Consider the following 24,898-nt stretch of genomic DNA (forward strand, 5'->3'; position numbering starts at 1 on the left):
ATAAAAAAAATATATCAGTGCCTCTATGGAAGAAGATTCCATGTATCTACTAACTAGTTTGGCAGATGTCATATGGCTGCTTCCTTCCTTAGCCTCACAATCCAAGATTTTTTCACTTGTTAAATCATTGAAATAAACTGAAATTCTACGTTCTTCAATTCTCTGTTAAGCCCTCAAAGGTATTAAGTACTTTTAACTTCACAATTATGATTATCATTGTACTTCATTACATTTGTTACGCCTCCTCCCCTACCCCTCAATTAGACATAAGCATCTGGACGACAAAGGCCCAATCTGATCATTCTTTAACTCTTAAGACAGTATAGATCTGGCACATTCTAAGGACTTAATAAATGTATGTGGAATTAAAAAACATATGAAAAGAACAACAGAGAACACATAAATGCATAGCAATTATTATAATTTAGGAGTCTATAGTCTAAACAGGGCTAAGAAACACATGAACACAAAACAAATTGATAAAAGGCAGAGGATTAAAAATGACACAAGTGAGAAATATAAGGAAAAGTAGGGGAGGAAATTGTATGAGAGAGAAGTTAAGAGTATTTTTTTTCCCTGGAGACTAATTACCAACCATCCCTAAAAATATGACGAAGGTCCTTACTACTCAATCTAGCCTTAGGTCTCTAGTGAATTTACACGTTTGTATAACTCAGGAAAAATATATATATGACCACTTCAAGTGCTCTAAGAAACAACATCACATTTAAAGCTATCTCCAATTTCTTTGGCCAGAATAACTACTGTGTATTTCAATTCTATAGTACCTGTATTTCTCATCAACATATCCTTCCAACAGATAAAGTGAAACACCACGTAAGAGTTTAGGTACATTAGAGCATATTGATTAAAAGAATAGGTTTTGGTACCGTGAATTTACTACTTATTTGCTGTTAAGATCTCAAACAAAGTACTGCCCAGAGTATCAGTTTTCTGCTTTGTGAAATAGGAATCACATATAACTCAACAAGGATTTAAGTTAGATAATCCCTATGCATGCACTCATTAAATGCTAAACAAAATGCTAACTATTATAAAACATTAACACTAAACCCAGGGAACAAGGGTTTACTATGCAGACATATATAAGAACTGACTGTACACTATGCTTATAGTGATGATTTGTCTCATCATCCTTCATATCTATAACTTCCTTTCCATTTCCAACATCATCTATTCTAAACCCTTATCAACTCACAGTCAGACAACTTTCTAAATGGTTTTCCATCTTCACCTTTAGACATATTTTGACCATACTAATGTTTAATTTTTGCAAACGTCCTAGTTGGTATAACGGAAAGAACATTATATTGCAAATCAAAGAATGTGGGTTTGGCTTTCAGCATTATCAGTGAGACTTTTTGGAACCCTAAACCTAAATTTCTTCATCTGTAAAATGAATTTTAGATTACATTATCTTTAAGATATCTTCTTGCTATAAAAGTCTATTACCTCTGATCAAAAAATGCTTTTGGTTTACAAAATATAGTTCCAAATAGAAGCAGCATTAAAGTCTTCCACATTCAGTGTGGTAGCTGAGAGCATGGTTTTGGAGTCAGAAAGACCAAAGTTTGAATTCTGTTACTATTGTTTACAAGCTGCTTATTCTTGGGAAATTTAATAAACTTCTCTAAGCCTAACTTTCTTCTTTAGCAAAATGGGAATAATAGTAATTATCTCCAGAGACTTGTAAGAATTAAATGAGATATTTGCTAAGTGCTTAGCACATAGTAAACACACACTGGTATTAGATTTGTGCCTATTCAAACCAATTTACCATTATTGCTTTCTAGTTATGATTTCCAAACTGCTCCTGGAGACCCAGAACTCTGTTTCAACCAAACAACTGTATTCCTGCCCCCCCTTTTATATATTAAGGTTTAACTTTAAAATAAATATTTTTTAGGAGGTTCTTTTGCTAAGAAAATGTACAAAATCCACTATCCTATGGACATTCTCTGCTCCAGTCAGCCATGCCCACTCTTTGCCAACTGCAATCATCTTATATGCATCAGTCTATCCTGGCTTTTGGTTATGCTTATTATTCTCTCCTCAACACTTCATTGTGAAGTATTCCCTAGTTGCTACTTCTGATCCCTTACAGCATAAAACTCCTAAGGTTTTCCTCCTTATCTCCTAAAATAAATGGCAAACTCTGTAAGAGTAAGGGCAGCATCTTATAGTGTTACATACTCTTTATATTGGTCTCTTGACCACAGTAAGTGTTCAATAAAGTGCAACTAATTCCATGTATTTCTTCACCAAAGAGTACCTCTTTTAAAGTAACCTACCTTGATAATATCCAATCTGGTAGATAATATCCAAACTGGCTCACTTTATTTTTTCTTATTAAAAAAGGTACCAGAATGATAAAATAGCCTTCTTTACTTATCTGTTCTAATCTTCATTTGAAAAATTTTCCATTTTTTGCTGGTTATTGGGCTATGAACTTAACATATTTAATGTCTTCTGATAAATTCTTTAAATGTGATGATTTCTATATGGAGTATATGGAGAAACAAGTAGTCTCAAGCACCTGAGTTCATCATTTCCCCTTCTCCTCTCTCAATCCCTTTTCCTTTCTAGTCCAGCCCTAAAACCTAGATCTTTAACTGTACTGCCAATTCTTTTTTTTTTTTTCTAAACTGGGGCTTCATCTTCTTTGTTTTTATTAACTAAACTCCATTAAGAAGGTCAGTAATTCTATAGAATTTGTATCATACTAAATTTGATACATGAATTACTAAAATTATGCTTACCTTTGGCAACTGTATAAAGACTGCAGAGTTCATTTAATTACCAGGGAACAGAGGTCATCATAGCTACAGGCTTCTTCAGCTCAACCAGCTCTAAGTATAACTAAACCTTTCTGACAATCCATATCTTTGTGATTTGGGAAAGGTACATATCTATTATCCTTCCCAAATCTACTCTTTTATTTTCAGTTTTCAGCTTTTTCTGAGAGGGGAGAAGGTATAAATGTAGAAATACTGACTTCAAAGTCAGTCTTATATTTTAATGGCAAAGCCTCAGTAGCTGTATGACCATTCCAAAACTGTTTATAAAATGAACATATGAACACCTATTTCATTAAGCACGACATGCAAGACATCAAGATTCCAGATTAATATTTGACATATAATATCGACTAAGTAGGTGTTATTTCCTTTTCCCAGAGGAAAAGAAAATTTTCTAATAATTATTTTCTATATAATTACTTTAATACAAATAAATTGCATGAAATTTAGAAATACAGTAAAAAGCAGCTCAATTTCCCTTCAGAGTCTGCCTTTCAGTTTTCTCTGCACTTAAGCAAATACAAACATACCCCACAGAACATACTCATTAATGTTTCACATTAGAATGCCTCAGTTCATCTTGACACATTTTTCAACCAATGATTTTATATATTAAAATGTGTTTCAATATCAAAGGTCTAATTCAATGTTTTTAAGAAAAAGATATGAGAAATTTAGAAATACATTTCACGTACAATTAGTAGAACCCTGAGAAAACTACTTAAGTATCAACAAAAAAGATGGATGTATTAGTTCACAAGAACCAACTGTTGTTCATAACCACATTAATTATTTGATAATCAGGAAGAAATGTTTAAGTATTTTATATTCCAACAATTTTCTTAAATTCATAAGTAGAAAGCTATATTTTACTTTTTATTGATATAGTCTTATTTTAGTTTCAAGTATACAACACAGAGGTTCAACAGTTACCCATATTATTAAATCCTCACCCCCAAGTAGTACAGCTACTAACTGTCAACACAGGAAGATGTCAGAGAATCACTGCCTATATTGTCCATGCTGTACCACTAGCCCTGTGACCAACATACATTATGATTGATAATTTTTGTGCCCGTTTATACCCCTCCCCCCAACACTCACTCACCCCGACCTTTCCCTCATGATAACCATCAATCCCTTCTCTGAGTCTATAAATCTACTGCTATTTTGTTCATTCTATTTTGCTTTGTATTTGTATTCCACAAATAAGTGAAATCATGGTATTTTGCGCAGCTGCATTTTAGAAATTGGTTAGGGGCTGGAGATGACATGTAACCCCCTTAAAAGCAAATAATAAGACTGTAATCAATGATACATACACACATACATAAATGTAAATAGGTTCCAAGTAGGGTTTTCACATAGGTTTGATTTTCAGGAACAAAATACTAATTTTAAACACGAGTGTATATCTGTTTATACACGTGTATATCTGTCTATATAATTTATCACAAACAGAAGTTTACTATATAGTACACACTGTTCTGTACCTTGCTTTTTAGTTACTGTACCTTGGAAATTGTTCTATACATAGTGAGTACATACTAAACTACCTTGATCCTCTTAAGTCTGCACGATTTACCTTTATACAATTTTATATTCTATTTCTTCAAATCTAAAATGCCATTAACCATAAAACACTATTTTATGTGCTACTAAAAAGAAATTTTAAAGGTGTCAATTATAACTACAATGCCATTAATAAGATACATCTGATTTTACCTTTATTAAAATATGAAAAATGTCTTGGAATCAGTAAAATATGGTGGATAGTTTCCAATCTTTTGTTATCACAGTGATATAACAACCGCAATCATACATTATTTTGTGCATTTCAAGAATAAATTAAACTCAATCATAATGTAACTTAGTCACAGGGATGGAAGTGCAGCATGGAGAATATAGCCAATGGTTCTGTAACATCTTGTTATGCTGAAATATAGTAATTGCGCTAGTTGGAGTGAGGATTTAATAATGTGTGAAACTTGTGCTGAAAGTATACTTGCTCACACAACAAGTATGCTGTGTTGTATACTTGAAACCAATAGAATACTGTGTATCAACCATACTTCAATTTAAAAAAAGAATAAATTAAGGATGGATAATCAGAAATAGAATTGCTAGATCTAAGGATACATGCTTTTTAAAGTAATTCAAATTGTTCTCCATAGTGGTTTACCAATTTATATCCTCACAGCTGTGATATAAAGTACCTATTTCCCAAAATCTGACCAGGCTTTTTTTTTTTTTTTACCTTTTCCAGTCCAGCAAGTGAAAAATGGTTATCTCATGGTTTAATAGGCACATCTGTTATGAAAAGGTTTGAGTATTTACATATGCTTAAAGGTCATTTGCATTACTTCCCTGTAAACAGTGTTCATTCATATCATCTTCCCTTTTCTATTTAGGTTGTAAGTCTTTTACATATTGATAAATATGTGAAGGTAATCTGTCCTTTCTCTATAATGAGATATTGAAGTATTTCTCCCAGTTTATTTGTTTTGGGGGTTTTCTTGCTTTATTTGTGACAAAATACAGTCACATTTATCCTTTTAAAATAGTTCTTGGGTTTGGAGGTAAACATAGAAAGTTTTCCTCATTCCAACGTTATTTTAAACAATAATAATTATCCCATTATTCATCCTAGTGACTTTATGATTTCATTTTTTTACATTTAAAATTTTAATTCATCTGGAATATATTCTGGAGTAAGGTATGACGGTGGGGATCCAACTTATTTTTTCTGAGTTGCATAAAATTAGGGGTTTGGGGACCCTAAAACGCATATAGCTTTAAAAAGCACAGATTCACGAGTAAGATATTCAGCACATATCAAGCATATCAGCTGCTACTGTTGTAAATTCTGGGAAAGATACGGTAGAAGACAGGGACTTCTCTATTTATAATTTTTATGACATTTAGGTTTCCCATTAAGACCTACGATGGAGTATCTCCACTTTAGCTAAAATATTTAAATATACACTAATATAGAGATGTTAATAACAATAAACATTTATATAGCATTTTATAGTTTTTATAAAGTGACTTCTTTTACATTAATTTACTTCATTCTCATAACTACAAGATGGGAAGAAATTTATATCTCATTTATTGCTGAGAAAAGTAATTCAGTGATGGTTACTTGTCCCTTTACTTGCAGAGCCAAACCTCTATGTTGTCACACTGCCTTCATATTCTACACCAAGTACTTTTACACAAAAATGAGAACCCCTCTCTTAAAGACCTTGAAGCAATTTGTCAAATAGACTGATCACATACCTAATTCTAAGCATGGAAGGAATACATAAAAGTATAAAACATGGTCCCTGGCCTCAAGAAATTTTCAAAGGTCTATGATAGTTGAAAAAGCAAGACTTGGGGGACTGGAAAATTAAACTTGAAGAGCAAGAACAGTGTCCTACCTACTTTGTCCATAGCTTATGCTATTTACTAGGTATAACTAGAATACATTAGCTTAGTAAATATTTGTTGGTAATCTATAACTGACTGAAACTTCCAGGCAGTTTGAATTGATATGAACTGGTATCAGGCCCCATTCATTTTTCTCAAGCGCTGAACTTTTGGGACCAAAAGTATCAGTCAAAATCAAGATCCATCATATGATTGATAAGTTTTCACAAATGCCTAGGGTACCTAACTGGTTTTCTTGGTTTCACTGGATATGGCTGGTAATTGTAGGTCTGCTTTTGTTATGTATCTGTATTCCTATTCTGTTAATGTGTGTACGCAATTTAATTAGTAGTTTGTTAAAATCTATACATGCTTATGTTACTCTACAAGAAATTATGTCAAAGAAATAATCAACCTTCCCATGTTTTCTTCCGTCTGCTACTTCTAAAGCTTTTCTTCTTCCTTCCTAATTACAACCCTTTAGTAGAATTTGTGCCTTATATCGAAAATTACCGAGTATCATAATTCTTCCAAGTGGTAAAGATACCTCAAGACAAATGCTGGGCATAGAAGCCACAGGGCATAAATCTGCAAAGAAGTAAAAAGCTAACCTTTTCAAAGAATATTGCTTCTCTCTCACTTACCAACTTTACATTTCCCTGTATGGCCCCGGAAGATGACTGGTTAGCCAGAGACGGGTAAGATTCCTCAAGGGAGGAACAACCTAAGACAGGCACAGTCACAGGGGGGCCATAAGGTGAGAAATTGGGGATCAACAGAGGTGAGGCTTAGAACATCACACCCCCCCTCGTTTTGAGATAAATCTTCTGCATCCGTGGATGTTTTTTTGCCCTTGACTAGCTTGGATTAATACTTAGGCTATAGGCACAGACCTGATCATCTACATTTGCCCTCTTACAGCACTAAATTATGTTTTCTACCTTTATCTTGCATCTACCTACCACTTCAGCAGTTTATTAAAAAAAAAAAAATAAGGGAGAAATGTGGGATCCACATATAAATCAAGTATAAAAATCAAATGAATAATCATATCTGACTTGTTTATAGTTCATGATGTGTGATCAAAACCGAAAGTTTCTGTGATATGACTGCCCTTGCACTGTTCACCATGTAAGAACTTGTTCACCATGTAAGACCTTGTTCGTTATGCTTCAGAAGATTGTGGAGACTGTTAAGAATTAGGCTTGGGGTTGATTAATGATTGTGCATTGAGTCCCCTATACAGAATTTTATTGTTGTTAACAACCATTTGATCAGTAAATATGAGAGACGCCCTCTCAAAAAAAAAAAAAATCAATCAAATCATCAAACAGTTCTTAATATAATATAACAAAGGCAGTTCCAGGCACCACTTTTGGGCTACACCTACTGACTAAACATATTTCATAGCAAAATAAAGATTCTGAGCTATATTACATTCCATTTAAAAGCTGCCAGATGGTTATAAAACAATTTCAAGAACAAAATCTAGTTCAACTGCCACAAAATACAACTATCATTCACTACTGCTTTATTCCAAAGTAAACACATCCTCTGCTTCTACAATTAGCAAATACCCATATTTCTCAACAGGCCTTCTTTGTGTTGTTTCCTTCAGACACCTTGTCAATGTATCTTTTCTGAGTGTTTTTTTTTTAATTCTAGCTATCATTTATCTGCCACACACAATTCAAGTTCTTATTTCTTAAACTTCTGAAATATTTTAAAAAATACTAAGAGTGTTTTTTCATGTAAAACCTTCGTAAGAGTGAATATCAATCATACCTTAATAAAAAATAAAAAATAAAAATACTAAGAACAAAAGGTGAATAATAAGGGAAATTCAAGTACAAAAATACACCCACCTTACAAAGTACAATTTTCTATTCTGCTACAGATAATTTCATTCAAAAGTCAGCATGCCCTATTCCTCAATCTATCCAAGTGACAAGGTATCCACACTGTGGCCCCAAGGACTGGCTCTCTGTAAAAGCCTTGCATGGGTCAAGATAATTTTTTAAGATTATTAGCAAACTTGCAAAAATCCCAAAGACATCAGGTTTGAATTTTAGGGAATGGCTGCAAGTTAAAGATGTTAAAACCCTAAATCAAATAAAAGGGAGAACTAAAGGAACTTACAAAGTCATGACCTAGAAATTACATGCAGTGACTAGTCTACGCAATACTAAAAGACATTGTCATTTTTACTAGAGCAACAGGGCTTCCTTCCTTCAGTGGTTATGTATAGCAAAGGTTTGATAAAATGAAAAAAATTTGTCATGAATCACCTCAATATGCCATAAATGTGGTTATATTCTAGGTCAAATCGTGGGTATTTCAGAAAGAGCTATATATGAGAAACCAGCACAAATACCTGCATGCTGCTCAATATGACACTAAAAAAATAAAGAGCTATTTATAAGACAATGAAATTTGGCCCCTAATGTTGGCAACACAATAAGGTTCCATTCTTTCTGAAGGGTAAAGACACTGTACTAGCCATCCAAAACAGATGGGATTTGCACAACAATGTGAACTTAGTTAACACTAATAAACTATAAATGGTTCAGTATTTTAAATATACTTTAAAATGGCTGAGATGATAATTTTATGTTATGTGTTTTTTATCACAATTAAAAAAGGGGGGAAAGATGTGCTTCACTTTAAAATGGATAATGGATTATGAGTTACTGAATGCTTATTATATGCCTGCTATTAAAGTGATGGAGGTAAAATACGGATAAAACCTAATTATTCTTTTCAAGAGCTCAAAGTTTAAAAAGAATCAAAATTCTAAAGTGTTCGTAAAATAATTTTCCGTCACCCAAAAAAACTCTTAACAGATGAGTATCCACTTACTTCTCCCTTTTAAAACCCACTCTTTGTCTCCCTCTCTCTCTCTGCAGATTCTAGTTGTACTTTGAAGTCTATTATGCTTACATTACAATGAAAAATTCTGGGATTGAAACAGATTTGCTAGACCCTATGAAATGTTCCCAAATTCTACTCCCTTTTGTGCCTGAACAAAGAGGGTAACAATCAACAATATTCATGGGCATGGGAATCTCTGAATAGGAAAAAATGTTTCAAACAGCACAGAAAGATCAAATCCAGCCTTCAGACCTTCTTCTGTACTCCCACCCTTCAATTCAAGCCAACCCTTACAACTATGGGAACTACTGGATCAAATTCTATCCGGAAGTCATTTCTAGTATGAGCCCTGATTATCCTCTCTCTCTTCTGGACTCTTACATATCTATGGAATTACTCATAAATTGCTCTTAATTGCAGCGTGTTCTTTGTATTGTTTGCAATGAGTTCTTGTGCCACTGGGAAAACAAGCTTAATGGTAATCAAATCCTATCTCCCCAAAAGAACAGATTAATGCTTGGAAATAACTATTAATTTGAAATATATTTACTGAGCATCTCCTCTGTGTCACCACGGAATAGAATCTGTAGAAGTGTAATTTAAAAAGCAAAGGTTTTAAAGACTGAAAAGTCCTGCTTCATGTCCTGTCCTCTTGGGCCTCTTAACACACACACTTGATATTAGACATCCCATTCAAATTGTGGAAATCCATTTCCAAAATTCAAAGAATTAGTTAATAGTAGCATATGTCTCCCCAAAGATCCCTTTATATGTGAGACCATCCATGACCATATGTAAAAGTGCAATGATTACGTCATTTATGAGGCAGTGTTCCTATCTGCAAAGAATAAACAGTAGCTCTTGAATGTGGGGGAAGCTAAAAAGTAAATGGAGTTGTTTGGTTTCCAACCAGCAAGAACTCGGAAGCAGAAAAATTAGTACATTGTTTTTATCCAAATAACTGGTATAGCTAAAAGAAAAAATAAATGCAATGGAAACTTTAAGCCATTTATTTTTCCAGAGCCTGATTTGAACCTGAGAAATGTCCTCTCTCAAAGATCACTAGGAAACCTCTGCTTACATACTGTTTTACGTGGGTTAATTTTTCATTCCACTACTATGTGGATTCGGATTGCAGAAAAAAAGAGCCAGCCAGGGCAATCACCAGCTTCACGGAGAATTTGGGAGGGCAAAAATTAGACTCTGCTGTTGAATGGCTCTTTTTATAATACTGATGCCACAATACAACATCACTAAATTACACAAAGCATACTCCAATAACATGTGTTTTACTTCACCCACCACCCACCAAAAAAATTTTAAACAGGTTGAGCCATACACAGTATGTCTGACCTGAAAGTACTGACAAGCAGCTTACTCTTGCAAATTATTAGCTTAATGAAGGTTTAAAATACAGTAATAGGAAAAATAGACTATTCTGAGGAAGGAGGGGAGTCCAAACACTTATTTTTAAAGAGACAACAACTATATTCAGGCACAAAATCTGCAGCAAGAACACTGTTTTTTCTTTCTTTTTTTCTTTCTGTACATTTAAAAAACTTACCCTGAAGAGATTTTCCCAATCCCTGGCCCAGCTTCCACCCATGTTTCTGGAGTAAGCGATGTCCAATATTATCCTGACAGACAGAACAGAGAGACAAACCAAAAATATTCCAATAATATATTCTTCCCTTCCTAGTGACATTTAAACAGGTGATGATCAAGAGATAATTCTACATATATGCATGCAAAAAGGTGCTAATAATAGGGTAAATGTGCCCAACAAATGGGACATTAATGTAAAAAAAAATGCTGGCTAGTATTTTATATGGGAAGAACATAGAAGGTAAGGGTCCTTTCTGATGGTGTGCTGGGCAAATTTGTACACAACACTTTAAAAAGGAGAAAAAAGGGGAGGGGAAAGGGGGAAGAATACATTTAGGAAGTTTAAAACTAACATTAAAAAGCATAAAATCAAGGTACTTATACAATCATATCCACCACCTAGACAGCACCACTTTAAGATGATTTTGTTTTTTAAGAAAATCTACATTGTGTTTAGTTATTTTGTTTATGTGTCAGGCTTTCATGATACAAAGTAAGTTATAAGTGTAAGACTGCCCCACCACTAGAAATGAAAACACAATCAGAGCAAATCCAGGCTAGACTTGATTGGTTTTTAATATATATATATGTATATATATATAATATAAATACTTAACTAGCATGCAGCCAATATTAAACTGAAAAAACAGTGAGGTTAGTAAAACAAGAAATTAAATTGATTAAACAGAAAAATAAAATGAGCTCAAGCACAGACTGAGTGATGCATTTCAACATGTAATCTAACAAAAATGCTAAATGTTAGAATGAAACAGGCCTAGCAATAAGTTAACAGTAAAGAACCATTAGTGCATGTAGGGGGAAAAAAACCAATATACATAATGTCTCATCTTCTTAGGAGCACACTAGAAAAGGCAATTTAATGTAAACTGTATGAAGACACCAGAAACAACAATTAAATGTCAGCTTTTGTGTAAGGGTTTAAGATCTTAGAAACCTCTGCAAAACTTTGTCCAATTCTTCATTTTACAAATATTGTGATACATGGCAACAAAGCTAAAATAACCCTTAACTGTATCAGATAAGATGCTATTCATCCAAAAGAAAACATTTAAAAATTATAAACATAGTGTTCTATATTCATTAAAATGTAATTTATACTATTAATTCTGTCTCACCATTTGAAAATAATTTTATATTTCCTGAAATACATTTATAAAGCTACTAAATCATTATCTCTGAGTTAAAACCAAACATCTCATATTAAACTGCTTTTTATCTTTCAGCTTCAAATTCAATGAAAAAATGCTCTTTGGAGTTATGAAGTAAAGAAACAATTATTGAACATTATTTCACTGGTTAGGGGAAAGAAGATCAGGATACTTTCTCAAAAACAAAAATGAGGCAAACAGATAAGGAAAAATCTGTTTCTAAAACAAAGTCACTGGAGTTTAAAAAATACTCATTGCAGTGCACAAAAGGTTACTAGAAATTATTGTTTGCTAGGAACTAAAAGAATTAGAAAATGCTATGGTTATATATACTCCCAGGTAATAACTTCCATATTACTAGATATCACAAAAACTTAATCCAACACTACTTCCTCCTCTTCTTTCCTTTTTTCCTTCCAACCAAATTGTCAGGAAAAGCATCCTCTTAACTAGTATTTAGTGCCTAACTATTTATAAATAACCTCATTGTTAAAAAAACATTTTTTTAAAGTCTTAATTCAAGTAATGTTAGCAGAAAGTGAAAAGGTAAAAAGGCCTTTATTATACTACATTTATGAAATAAACTTACCTGCACATAAAATCCTTACTTTATATTACAACCTTACAACTGAATAGATATGGAAAAGACAAGGATAGCAGACGATTCTAAGATTATGCAGTTGATTGAATTGTTATGTTACTTTTAACAGGCTCATGTCATAACCATATTTGGCACAGAGATTTAGGGTATTAAACCATGCTGACAAAAATTGTTGCCCCTTTTTTATTTAAGAAACTCAATCTTTGGCTAAGTGGAGATGAGACATTATGCTGACTGTGTTATATTATGAATGCACTAAAATAAACAGACAGATGAAGCAGTATGCTATTTCCAAAAGCAGTGCAAGTGGAGTGAAAGCATTTCCATACGAACCTGGCTTTAAAAACTGGGCTGTCAAAAGAACAGTTAAATGTAACACAAAGTAAGAAACTGTCCAATCACTAATGGTCGTTTTTTTTTTGTCTTGTTTTCAATTCACTGCTTGCAATTAATGTATTTATTAAAGAAGAGTGAAAGCATAAGTAAATTCACGAGTCAAGACCAGCTGAGAGATTCAAGAGCAGCGTGTGTGACTAACAACAGTGAAAGGAAAAGCAAATGTTAAAGGGAGAGGGAGAATAAAGAAAAATTTAGGGTTATACACATTAGCACCACTTTTACAAAACCACTCAAGATGGCTGTCACTTTCTCAAAAAACAGCTGTTAATACAAACCGGCAGTGGCCTTTCTCTTCTAAAACTTTAGGTGAAAACTGTTCTTTAATTAAATCTATCTTCCCATGTATAAATAGAGGATGAAATGTCAGGGGCTATTACTACAATTATTAACATGCCACTCTATGTCCTTGTGACTATAATAAAGGCAACAGAAACAATGGACACATCTCCCAGAACCTCTTCCCCTCACCAACCTCCTACATTATAAATGACTAATACAGAAATCTGGACCTTTCCTATCATTCCAGACTACCTGCTTTTGGAGGAAAAAGGGCAGCTCTGTGACTCTGCAGAAAGGGCTAGTATTCAGTATGGTCCCTTTTCCTACCAAAAAAAGAAAACAAAGTTTTATAAACACTCTTCAAAAATCCAACAGGCTTAAGGATGATGGGTAATACAAGGAATGCACAACAAAATACCTCATAGCAAAGTAGAACAAAGCAGACCTGTCTACCTCTGAAATGATCAAAATGTTCATTGAACTTTCACTGTGAAAGATAAGGGGCTCAATCACCAGCCTATAAAAATAATTAATCTATTCTGATTAGGTTATGATTTTGCCAATTATTCCCATGGATGTTACTTACAACAATAAACTGGAGTATGTAATTTATATAGCCCAAACAGGTAATCTAGACATAGCACGGGCAATGAATACTACATTTACTTCTAAAATAGGGGTAACAATTTACTATTTCAGTCACTGTAAAGTGACTAAAAAAACTTTGTTTTTTATTTTTAAATAATATTTAATTATAATCTCATAGAATCAAAAATAATAGGAAATATTTTCTTTTTTAACAGTCTAATTTATGAATAATAAAGGGGCATGAGTGATAGGCTGTTTTTAATTTAAATGCACACAGGAGAAGTGCAGGGAAATATAATTTTAAACTAACTAATACAGCAACCGGATTTCACCCAAGGAAGGTAGGCAAAAGGCTTGTTTTCCATATGAGTTATAAAGAGTCCCCACTACCTATTTGTTACTCTCTGTGCACAAGACTTCAAAATGGTGGCATTGTGGCATTTTGTTTGGTTAGGCATGACGTTTCTGGTTAAACCATGAAGTTGAGCTGAAAACCCAAACTTTTTCACCTAGATTACCTCAGTTGGTCTTTAGATTTTTTTCCTATTTCTAAACTTAAATATATAATTAAAATGCTATACTTTCATTCTTTGTTTTCTCTTATTTTATGTGTGAGAAAGGGAGATATAATTTTAAATGGCAAGATCTTTAAAAAGAAATGTGTATTTTAAACAACCACCAATATGCTGAAAACTTAAAAAAAAAAAAACCTCATTATTGTCTCAAGCCCTTAACATTTTTATTCATTAATTATTAATTTAAAAATTTCTCTGCTCCATAAAGCTGTGTATCATCACAGTAACAATGCTCATCTTGGCAAAAGCAGACCAATCTGTATAATGGGAGCCTGCCAACACAAAAATGTACTTTATTGTATGGAGCTGACTCCAAGTTTTTATAGCAGGAAACAGAACGTCATGTTCCAAGAGAAAACTATACTACAATTATGTCAGTGACAATGATTGATTATTAAATCCACATTGAATTTTCTTTTAGTTGACAGCAACATTCAATGTACACCATTTAGCCCATTTTCAACAGTGACAAAAATGGTCTCTTGAGTGGATTGTAAATTTGCTGATTGTGTATTAAAGACTCTGTAAGCAAAAACCAAATGCTACTAGGTGAACCCATGCAAACAAGAAGTTGTAAAAATTCCCAAAACAAAAATTCTATATAGCTCACTATAGATGACACAATGAAAACTAGAGAGAAAAGCCATATAGTAATGCTACACCATTCAGCTCCAAGAAGCACATTATTTGTAAGTGCAGTCCACATACGGTCACTGCTAAGTATCAAATCAGCAGTCTTATAGAGTTACAGTTTGGAACTAGTGGAGTCCACAGATCTAAACAGATATGCAACATGACAAAACCCAATTATACACATACTTCTAAATCCCTAGATGAGCAAAGTAAACATTAGCAACTGGAGTTTGAAAACTTAGATTAATTTTTTTAAATGTTCAGTCAACCTGACAACTATAAAGACAGGATTTTAATCAGTCAGGTAGAACAAAGAACAACTAATGGCTGATAGGTGATTTTACTTCCAACTGAAACAATGACTATGTTTTTTAAGTCTATTGCAGGAATTTTGATTTCTGTACAACTAATCACTCTTCCACTCACATCTTTGTATGGTAAATGTCATAAAAGGACCATATATCCTAAATCAATCAACCAATTTTTGGAACTATGGTAGAATCCTAGACTAGGCTATGTATGGCTGTAGATTAAGTTTTACTTGTTTTTTTTAAATATATTATCTTTAAGTATGTAAAAGTCATAATTATAATGGTTGAGACTTAAAAATCTCATAAAACAATAATTTAAAACTCAAGTTCTAAAAAAGGTTTTGTTCTAAGGTTAAAATGTTAATACTGTCCACCTTCCACCAGGTAATCTGGCAATTCTTTGATAATATTCTTAGAACAGTGTTTTATTCTTGACCAAAATTTCATTGAAAGATATTTGGTTGGTTGAAATAAAGTAGGGAAAATAAAACTTTATAACAAAGATTATGAAATACTTTACAAATGCTGGATTTGGATATTTTTCAACATTTCCTAATTGAAATTAAAATACCTGTAACTTCTCATGAACAAATTTAGGCTTCAGAAGCTTACTAAAATCCTAATGCATTTATGGCATTTTTGTGTCTGATTTCCCACCTTGCTGGTTTGCAACAAATTTACCCTATTACAAAACAAAAAGTCCTTATTCCTATACTCACAATAACCCTTCACACAGGCATATTCTTGGCACAAACCTGTTTAGAGACTTCCACGGTTACCAGCTGCTGCAGATTACCTTTGTTAAAAAAAAGACTAGACCTTTAGCTCCTGCAATGATCTGTAGACTCCCAAAGCTGTGTATTTCCAGCCACTTTTGAGTTGCATGCTGTAGCAAAACAGTCAGCACCTCTCAATAGATATTGCTGCAGAGAAAGATTTTAATTCAGCAGAGACTCTTTCTATATATTAGAAGGAATGCCATTTCCCCCTAAGAACAAGATAGCTCAATATAGCCAGCCATATAATTAATATATACTTATCTGGTGGGCATCCCTTATGTGATAGGGCACTTCTTTTGTGGGGGAGGAACTACACTGACTACTTGGATGCCAATCATTTAAAGAATTTCTTTTATCCCCAAATGATTTGGTTATAGAAAGAAAGAAAATCCCCTATCTTGTGTATTCCACTTCTAACACAATATAGGCCAAGTACTTAAATTACTTACTACTCTAAAATACCACATCACAAACAATGCATGTATTTTGTGTTTCGGGAATAAATTCTCATTAGAAGTATAATTTACTAATACAGTTGGCCCTTGAACACCATAGTGCTTAGGGAAAACCCGGCACAGTTAAAAATATACTTCTAACTCCCCAAAAAGTTAACTACTAACAGCCTACTATTGACCAGAAGCCTTACAAATAATATAAATAACTGATTACACATATTTTATATGTCACATTATATACTATATCCTTACAATAAAGGTTTTATCAAATTGTTGAAAATTTCCAAAAGAATTTTCCAAAAAACTTCCACATGTAAGTGGACCCACACAGTTCAAACCCCTGTTGTTCAAAGGTTAACTGTGTATATCTCTGAACATACACTTTTTTATTTAAAAAAAATCAAATATCTAGTATGAGTTCTATACCATTGGCTATTTTAAATGGAGAAAATAATACTATTTAATAAGTAAGGCATATGTCAATTTCACTCCTACTCACTGAGATTACTCAACAATGATTAGACTGTCTCCTGATAGTGTTGTTCTATGACATATGCTGGAAAAAATCCTGGACAGCATGAGTGGAAAAAAAGCATTAGTCTCACATGCCAAAGGAAAGAATTAAAAAAAAAAAAAAGACCACCTTAAAATATAGCCTCAAAAGAAGGCTTTAAAAATGTTAAATATCATTTAATTTGGTGCTTTTAAAAAAACATTTGTTAGGTATAGTAATAATGAATACCAGGCTGCAAATTTAGTCTAATTAAATTCCCTGCTACTGTTAAATCAAAGTACTTACAGAATTATAGCATGTATAGGAATATTAACCAACCATGTACCTTGCAGAATATGGTACTTGGATCTTGCTTCTGGTAGCTGTTAAACTCTGACCCAAAGAAAAATTGAAATTAAAATGGAAAACTTATATTATTTTTCAGGTAGGAGATACATATCAATCTAGCTAGTCTACAGATTTCACTATAAAATTATGCCTTGTGATAATTCCCAAAATGATACAGAACAAGGCAAAACTTCAGTGAGTTTTAACTTAGCAAAGTGGGCTTGGCATTTTATCCTTCAGTCAAAATCATAAGATTAGGCTTTCAGCACAACATCAGGTGTGAATTCTCGCTCTGCAGCATTATCACATGCGTCATCAATTACTGCCATGCCTAAGTCTAGCATCATGCCAGCACATTAAGACAGAAGATACTATATGCAGTGTTCACTGGACCAGAAGAACAGAAATAAGAAGGGGAGGTGGGGGAGAAAGAAACCCTGAAGAAGAAATTAAAAAAAGGCAGACCGTGCAATACAAACCAGATCATGGCTGCTTAGCTAATATGGGCCAACTGCTGTGGAAGAAAAATGTCGAACACCCCAAGTTGTGTAAATTTCTGTAAACATCTAAACACACACACAAACACACACAACACCAACCTAGTTAGGAACATAAATATATGTTGATCCTTTACTACGCTATAGTTTTTAAAATAATAGCTGAAGTTAAAATATCTATGCTGTCTAAATTGCCTTATTTTCCTGAGGGGGGAGAAGAAGCTAGTGTTTCTTAAAGGGAAGGGGGTAATGTCTTGACTGCTATGAAGTAAGACTCCCTATTTGATTGTTTTTCAGTCATTTACCAGAAACTCACTGAAACCCTTATTAAATTACGTATACACTTATGCACAAATATTCAATACTGACAATACTGACAAGTTTAGACATTTTAACAATGGACTGTGTAATCTGAGAATAAATGGCTTTCAAAATGAAAATAATGCTCAAAAATGAAAAAATTTTTTTTTTAATAAATTAAGAGGCAGGAAAACAAATCTTATTCTATTGCTTTGTATCAATATCCAAAGCTAAGCTGTGTAAAGAAAGAATCAACTTTTTGGAAAAAAAAAAAAACAACTCAAGCTAAGGAAGCTAAATTTACCGTGTTGCACAATTGTCTGGTACATAAAACATATTAGTCCTAAACTATTCCTAATGGAACATTTCACATATGAATTTGTAGCCAAGGAAAGGTAAACCTTTTAAAGGATCAAAATACATTTTACTCCTTTATTCAATTTACAAAGATGCTAAGCTTTAACTTGCTATCTATAACAGAAGAATGAGCCAAAGTGGTATTTTTCCGATCAAATTCTAAATTGTTTCTAGGTTTTTTCAGACCTACTTCCCAACATATTAAATATCTGATTACATCCCAAATTCTGATTACTGTGAGGCATGCAAGAAAACAGCTCTAAACTGTACTACATTTAATAAGTTTAACTTCATTCACATCAAGTGTCACACGAACACTACCTAACTAACCAGTTATGACCCAGAATTAAGCACTGATCATCTTACCGATTCTATAGGCTTGTCAAGTGATGCTTGTTCAATTTCCAAATGTCCTTCTTCATACTGATCAAAGTGATTACCCTGAAAAAACAAAACTACAGTTACCATCCAAAAGCAGTAAATGCCAGAATTATTAATAATTCTAATCAAATCAGGGGTTATTTTAAACTTTTCATTCTTTTTCAGTAAACAATCAAAACTGTGCCACAAATTTAGACTTTTCTAAATCTATCAATACAATTTATTGGGAGTCTATGCCTAGTAATATGAACTCTTCTTCCTATGACAAGCATTGAAATTGCTAACTAAACAACTATGAACTATTTGGGATACCAACTCTTTCTCAGACTGTAATAGGAAGAGTGCAGTCTTAAAAAACAAAGGGCTATATTGTTTTCCTTTTCATAAACAACCTTATACTAAAGAAAGTCATAATAGAAGAATGCTAGTAAAATTTATATTTTATTATACTGTCCAATATTGATAACATTGCTTTTAACTGCAACAGGTAAACATTCAGCTTTAAATCCAGTGCTAACTCCCAAGTTTCAAGGAATTAAAAAACACAATCTTTGACACTATCCTCAGTGCAGCTATTGATCACTTCAGCTCAAATTATTTGCCACGAGATAACCAGGACTGTATAATACCATATTTGACCATAACCAAGCAAGCTGGCACTGCAACTAGAGTAAGTCAAAACAATTCAATTGAAGGTGCAGACAACTAGGAAGCACCTTCTAATTATGGTTTTCTTTGATCTCCCTGCTCCATTAGAATGAAGGAGTTCATAATTTGGCTTTAAAAATCAGAATATCAATTATCTGGTTCATTCTTGTTATAAAATAGAGGGCATGAGGATTTGTGAGTCTTGAATTTACCTAAGTCAAAAGACTAAAGACTTCAATCTAGCCTAATACAGTGTTTGGAGTGGAATGACAACTTGAAAGTTAACCTAACAAAAAACTACTTTGCTTTTTGAAGGTAAAATTTTAGTTGAATAAATAAAACTTAATAGAGAATTATAACATAATTTACCACAGTGTATCATAAATATTACATTGTTTCCTTCACTAGACTGTGAAGTTATTAAGGACAAGAACTTAGTCTTGTTTATCTCTTAATATCCTAAAACTTAGTATGGTGACTAAACATTAGAGAACAATTAGGTGCTAAAATTGTGTAGTGGTGATGAAAAAGTTCTGGAACTAGATAGCAATAGTGACAATGGCAGTACAATATTGTTAATGTACTCAATGTCACTGAACTATATGCTTTAAAATAGTCAAAATGGTAAATCTTATGTCTACTTTACCACAATAAAAATAATAAAAATAAACTGTGTAGGAGAGTCTATTCAAAAGAAAAAAATAACAAGAGAGCAGTGGGTTTTCCAAAGACAAAAAGCAAATCATAAAAATGGAATGGGAGTAAACAGCAAGTATTCCAATAGTGGGGGGGGGGGGGGGGGAATATCATCAACAAATACTAAAAAATGAAAAACGAACTATTACTCCTGAAAGTCTGTCTTGAATTAATCTCCAATATTTTGTCCAATAATCTCTTTAAGATCTGCCTCTTGGCATTTTAACTTCTAATGCAACATCTGAAAAAAGCTGTTAGTTACTTAAAAGGTGTTAATTGCAAAGTACTCTGAATTCCTAAATAATAAACATCTTAATATTTAGAATGACTCAAATATTTCCGTCAGAATATTAAAGAAACCAATGTCCAGCCAAAACTCTTTAATTTGCTTTCACTCTATAGCTCTAAAAGATTTAATGATAAAATAATCATCTCATCCTAGCAACAACAACTGGGTACTATTTTTAAAGTGATTAAACCTTTAGAGTATTTAATTTAGGACAACCGTGTTTTAAATCAAAACAAGTACCCCAAAATTTATCACTATCAAAGAAGACATAATAAAAACACAAACACTTACAGTATTATCAGAGGACTACCAAGTAACTCTACAAAAAAGAATGTAGACATCTAGGAAAAGCCATTACAGTTCATCTTTACTACAGGAGAAATCACTCAAGTTATTCTAAATAGGTAATCCATCATTTAGCAAAATTTTCTTTTAATTTGTAGATGTGAAGTCATTTTAGAATATCCTTTTGTTGAATACAAACTACTAGTTTGTAGGTCAACAAACACCATGTTCTGAATGAGATACTTAACAAATTTCCAAACATAACTAGCTAAGCTTTCAAACCATCCTGAATCTACCATACACAACACTACACAAGAATAACAACACAGTCTGAGTACAGAAAAAGACCCATACAGGCTAGACAAAGATTTCTTAATATTCAGTGCCAAAATGGAGATTGGATTAAACATGGTGGCGTAAGAGGTGAGACAGAGACTTCTTCCTAAAACTGCATATAATACAAAAATATAATTAAAACAACTAATCCTGAAAGAGCAACAGGAAACAGGGCTGTGCCAGACTGCATACATCTGGAGAAAATAATAAACCTCATGGAACAGGGTAATGTACCAAAGCCGTGGTCCGGTGAGACCCAAGCCCTTCCCCCACCCCAGCTCACCGGCGGGAAGAAGAGAAACAGAGCGGGGACGGAGTTGAAGGTCTGGGACCGCTAAACACCCAGCTCCGGGGATCTGCTCTGGGAGCACAAACCTTCATTTCATGGTGCTCTCGTGATTAGGGGGGTGGGAAAGCTAAGACAGGCAGAATACCTGGAGAGACTGAGATTCCAGCTGCTTGTGAAAGGCAGGGATCCATATCCAGCTGCTCTGGGACGAAAGAAAGGCAGGCAGTCTGAGAGACTTCCTAACAGCAAGAAGGCTACTAAAGGGGCAAGGATTGCACAGAGCTTACTGCTCAGGAGAAGCTTACCTACCTTTCGGACAGGTAGACAAAATTGTCCGGGTACACTCTACCCAGCAAGTTAGGAACTTTCACAATCTTTAGGCGCTCCAGCCCCCTGGCAGGCTACGCAGCTCAATGGCTCCCCCCTCCGTGATATGCAGCCTGCTGCACCTTCCTCCCAGCCAGCCCCACCTGGCATGCAAAACGGCAAACCCTACCCTTGCGTTATTTAGGCCAGCCAGAGGGAAGCCTCGCCTCCAGCAGCTACAAACACAAAGCATAGAGGCTTATACCTGTGTGCTTGGCCACTGGTTCTGGCAGTGGAGACAGGCATAGCAGCCGGGAAGCAGGAAACAGCACTTTCCTCACCCCCAGGCACCAGCACCACTCCCCTGCAACCCCCGACATTGCTCCAGGGGCTGAGCAGCTCCAGAGAGTCAAGGTTCTGGGCATTAGAGGGCGTGACATGCAAATATGAAACCTCAAAGGAACCTGGTTCAAAGCAAAATTATAAATACACCAGAGAAAGATTCAAATGAAATCAACCTCATGAATCTTCCTGAAAGAGATTTTCAAAATAAAAATTATTAACATGCTCATGAAGGTACAGAAAAATATTCAAGAACTCAGGAATGAATTCCAGTAGGAGATCCAATCATTATGGTACACAGTATCAAAAATGAAACATACAATGGAAGGTTTTAAAAGCAGACTAGATATAGTGTAAGAGACTATAAACGGAATAGAAATTAGAGAAGAGGAATACAAAGAAGCTGAGGTACAGAGAGAACAAAAGATCTCTAAGAATGAAAGAATATTGAGAGAACTGTGTGACCAATACAAATGGATCAATATTCACATTATAGGGGTACCAGAAGAAGAGAGAGAAAAAGGGTTAGAAAGCGTCCTTGAGGAGATAACTGCTGAAAACTTACCCAATCTGGGGAAGGAGATAGTGTCTCAGGTCATGGAGGTACAAACATCTCCCAACACAAGGGACCCAAGGAAGAAAACACCAAGACATTGTAATTAAAATGACAAAGATCAAGGATAAGGACAGACTATTAAAAGCAGCTAGAGAGTGAAGTAAGATCACATACAAATGAAAGCCTATCAGGCTATCATCAGACTTCTCAGCAGAAACCTTACAGGCCAGAAGGGAGTGGCATAATGTATTTAAAGCAATGAAGCAGAAGGGCCTCAAACCAAGAATTCTTTATCCAGCAAGATTATCATTTAAATTTGAAGGAGGGATTAAACAATTTCCAGATAAGCAAAAGCTGAGAGAATTTACCTCCCACACACCGTCTCTCCAGCGTATTTTGGAGGGACTGCTATAGATGGAAGTGTTCCTAAGGTTTAATAGCTGTCACCAGAAGTAATAAAACCACAGTAAAGAAAGAACAGTTAATACTAAGCAAATGCAAAATTAAATCAACTACCCCCAAAGTCAATCGAGGGATAGACGAAGAGTACAGAATATGATATCTAATATATAAAGAATGGAGGAGGAAGAAAAAAGGAAGAAGAAAAAAACCCTTTATATTATGCTTGTAATAGCATACTAAGTGAGTTAAGTTAGAGTCTTAGATAGTAAGGAAGTTAACCTTGAACCTTTGGTAACCACAAATCCAAAGCCTGCAATGGCAGTAAGTACATACCTATTGATAATCACCCTAAATGTAAATGGTCTTAATGCACCAATCAAAAGACATAGTCACTGAATGGATTAAAAAACAAGACCCATCTATATGCTGCCTACAAGAGTCTCACTTTAAACCAAAGACATACACAGACTAAAAGTGAAGGGATGGAAAAGATATTTCATGCAACTAATAGGGAGAAAAAGCAGGAGCTGCACTACTTGTATCAGACAAAATAGACTTCAAAATGATGAAAGTCACAAGAGACAAAGAAGGACATTACATAATGATAAGGGGGTCAATCCGACAAGAAGATATAACCATTATAAATATCTATGCACCCAATCTACACACATAAACAGAATCAGAAATTAGAAAGGAAAAATCACAACAGACCCCACAGAAATACAAAGAATTATTAGAGAATACTATGAGAATCAATATGCTAAAAAGCTGGAAAACCTAGAAGAAATGGACAACTTCCTGGAAAAATACAACCTTCCAAGACTGACCAAGGAAGAAACAGAAAATCTAAACAGACCAATTACCAGCAACGAAATTGAATTGGTAATCAAAAAACTACCCAAGAACAAAACCCCAGGCCAGATGGATTTACCGCCGAATTTTATCAGACATATAGAGAAGACACAATACCCATTCTCCTTAAAGTTTTCCAAAAAATAGAAGAGGAGGGAATACTTCCAAACTCATTCTATGAAGCCAGCCCAGCATCACTCTAATACCAAAACCAGGCAAAGACACCACCAAAAAAGAAAATTAAAGACAAATATCCCTGATGAACATAGATGCAAAAATACTCAACAAAATATTAGCAAACCAAATTCAAAAATACATCAAGAAGATCATACACCATGATCAACTGGGATTCATCTTAGGGTTGGCAAGGATGGTAAAACATTCGAAAATCCATCAACATCATCCACCACATCAACACAAAGAAGGACAAAAACCACATGATCATCTCCATAGATGCTGAAAAAGCATTCGACAAAATTCAACATCCATTCATGATAAAAACTCAACAAAATGGGTATAGAGGGCAAGTACCTCAACATAATAAAGGCCACATATGACAAACTCAAAGCCAACATTATATTTAACAGCGATAAGCTGAAAGCCTTTCCTCTCAGATCAGGAACAAGACAGGGATGCCCACTCTCCCCACTGTTATTCAGCATCCTACAATATGGGAGAATATATTCATAAATGACAGATTCGATAAAGAGTTGACATTCAACAAACAAAAAGCAAATAATCCAATTAAGAAATAGACAGAGGAGCTGAACAGACACTTCTCCAAAGAGGAAATTCAGATGGCCAACAGACACATGAAAAGATGCTCCACACCACTAGTCATCAGAGAAATGCACATTAAAACCACAATGACGTATCACCTCACACCAGTAAGGATCGCCACCATACAAAAGACAAACAACAACAAATGTTGGGGAAGTTGTGGAGAAAGGGGAACCCTCCCACATTGCTGGTGGGAATGTAAATTAGTTCAACCATTGTGGAAAGCAGTATGAAGGTTCCTCA

At 34.1% G+C, this 24,898-nt stretch overlaps 1 protein-coding gene across 9 annotated transcripts in view; it reads right to left on the minus strand.

Annotated features, from left to right (window-relative positions):
• GPATCH8 (G-patch domain containing 8) overlaps positions 1-24,898 on the minus strand; it is a 100,868-nt gene that overhangs the window by 53,607 nt on the left and 22,363 nt on the right. For 2 of the 9 annotated variants that reach the window (XM_073236231.1, XM_073236234.1), the window contains exons 2-5: positions 18,860-18,934; positions 17,819-17,853; positions 12,813-12,830; positions 10,669-10,741 (exon numbers count right to left, since the gene is read on the minus strand). Coding sequence is in view for 1 of the 9 variants with exons in the window: in XM_073236229.1 (XP_073092330.1) it covers positions 10,669-10,741; positions 18,860-18,934 (148 nt within the window). In the remaining 8 variants the exon portion in view is untranslated. Of the gene's footprint in view, positions 1-10,668; positions 10,742-12,812; positions 12,831-17,818; positions 17,854-18,859; positions 18,935-24,898 lie in introns of those variants that run through there. The other 7 variants (XM_073236233.1, XM_073236236.1, XM_073236232.1 and 4 more) reach the window with 5 other exon arrangements.

Source organism: Manis javanica, chromosome 4, assembly GCF_040802235.1.
Source record: "Manis javanica isolate MJ-LG chromosome 4, MJ_LKY, whole genome shotgun sequence".
Lineage (NCBI taxonomy): Eukaryota > Metazoa > Chordata > Mammalia > Pholidota > Manidae > Manis > Manis javanica.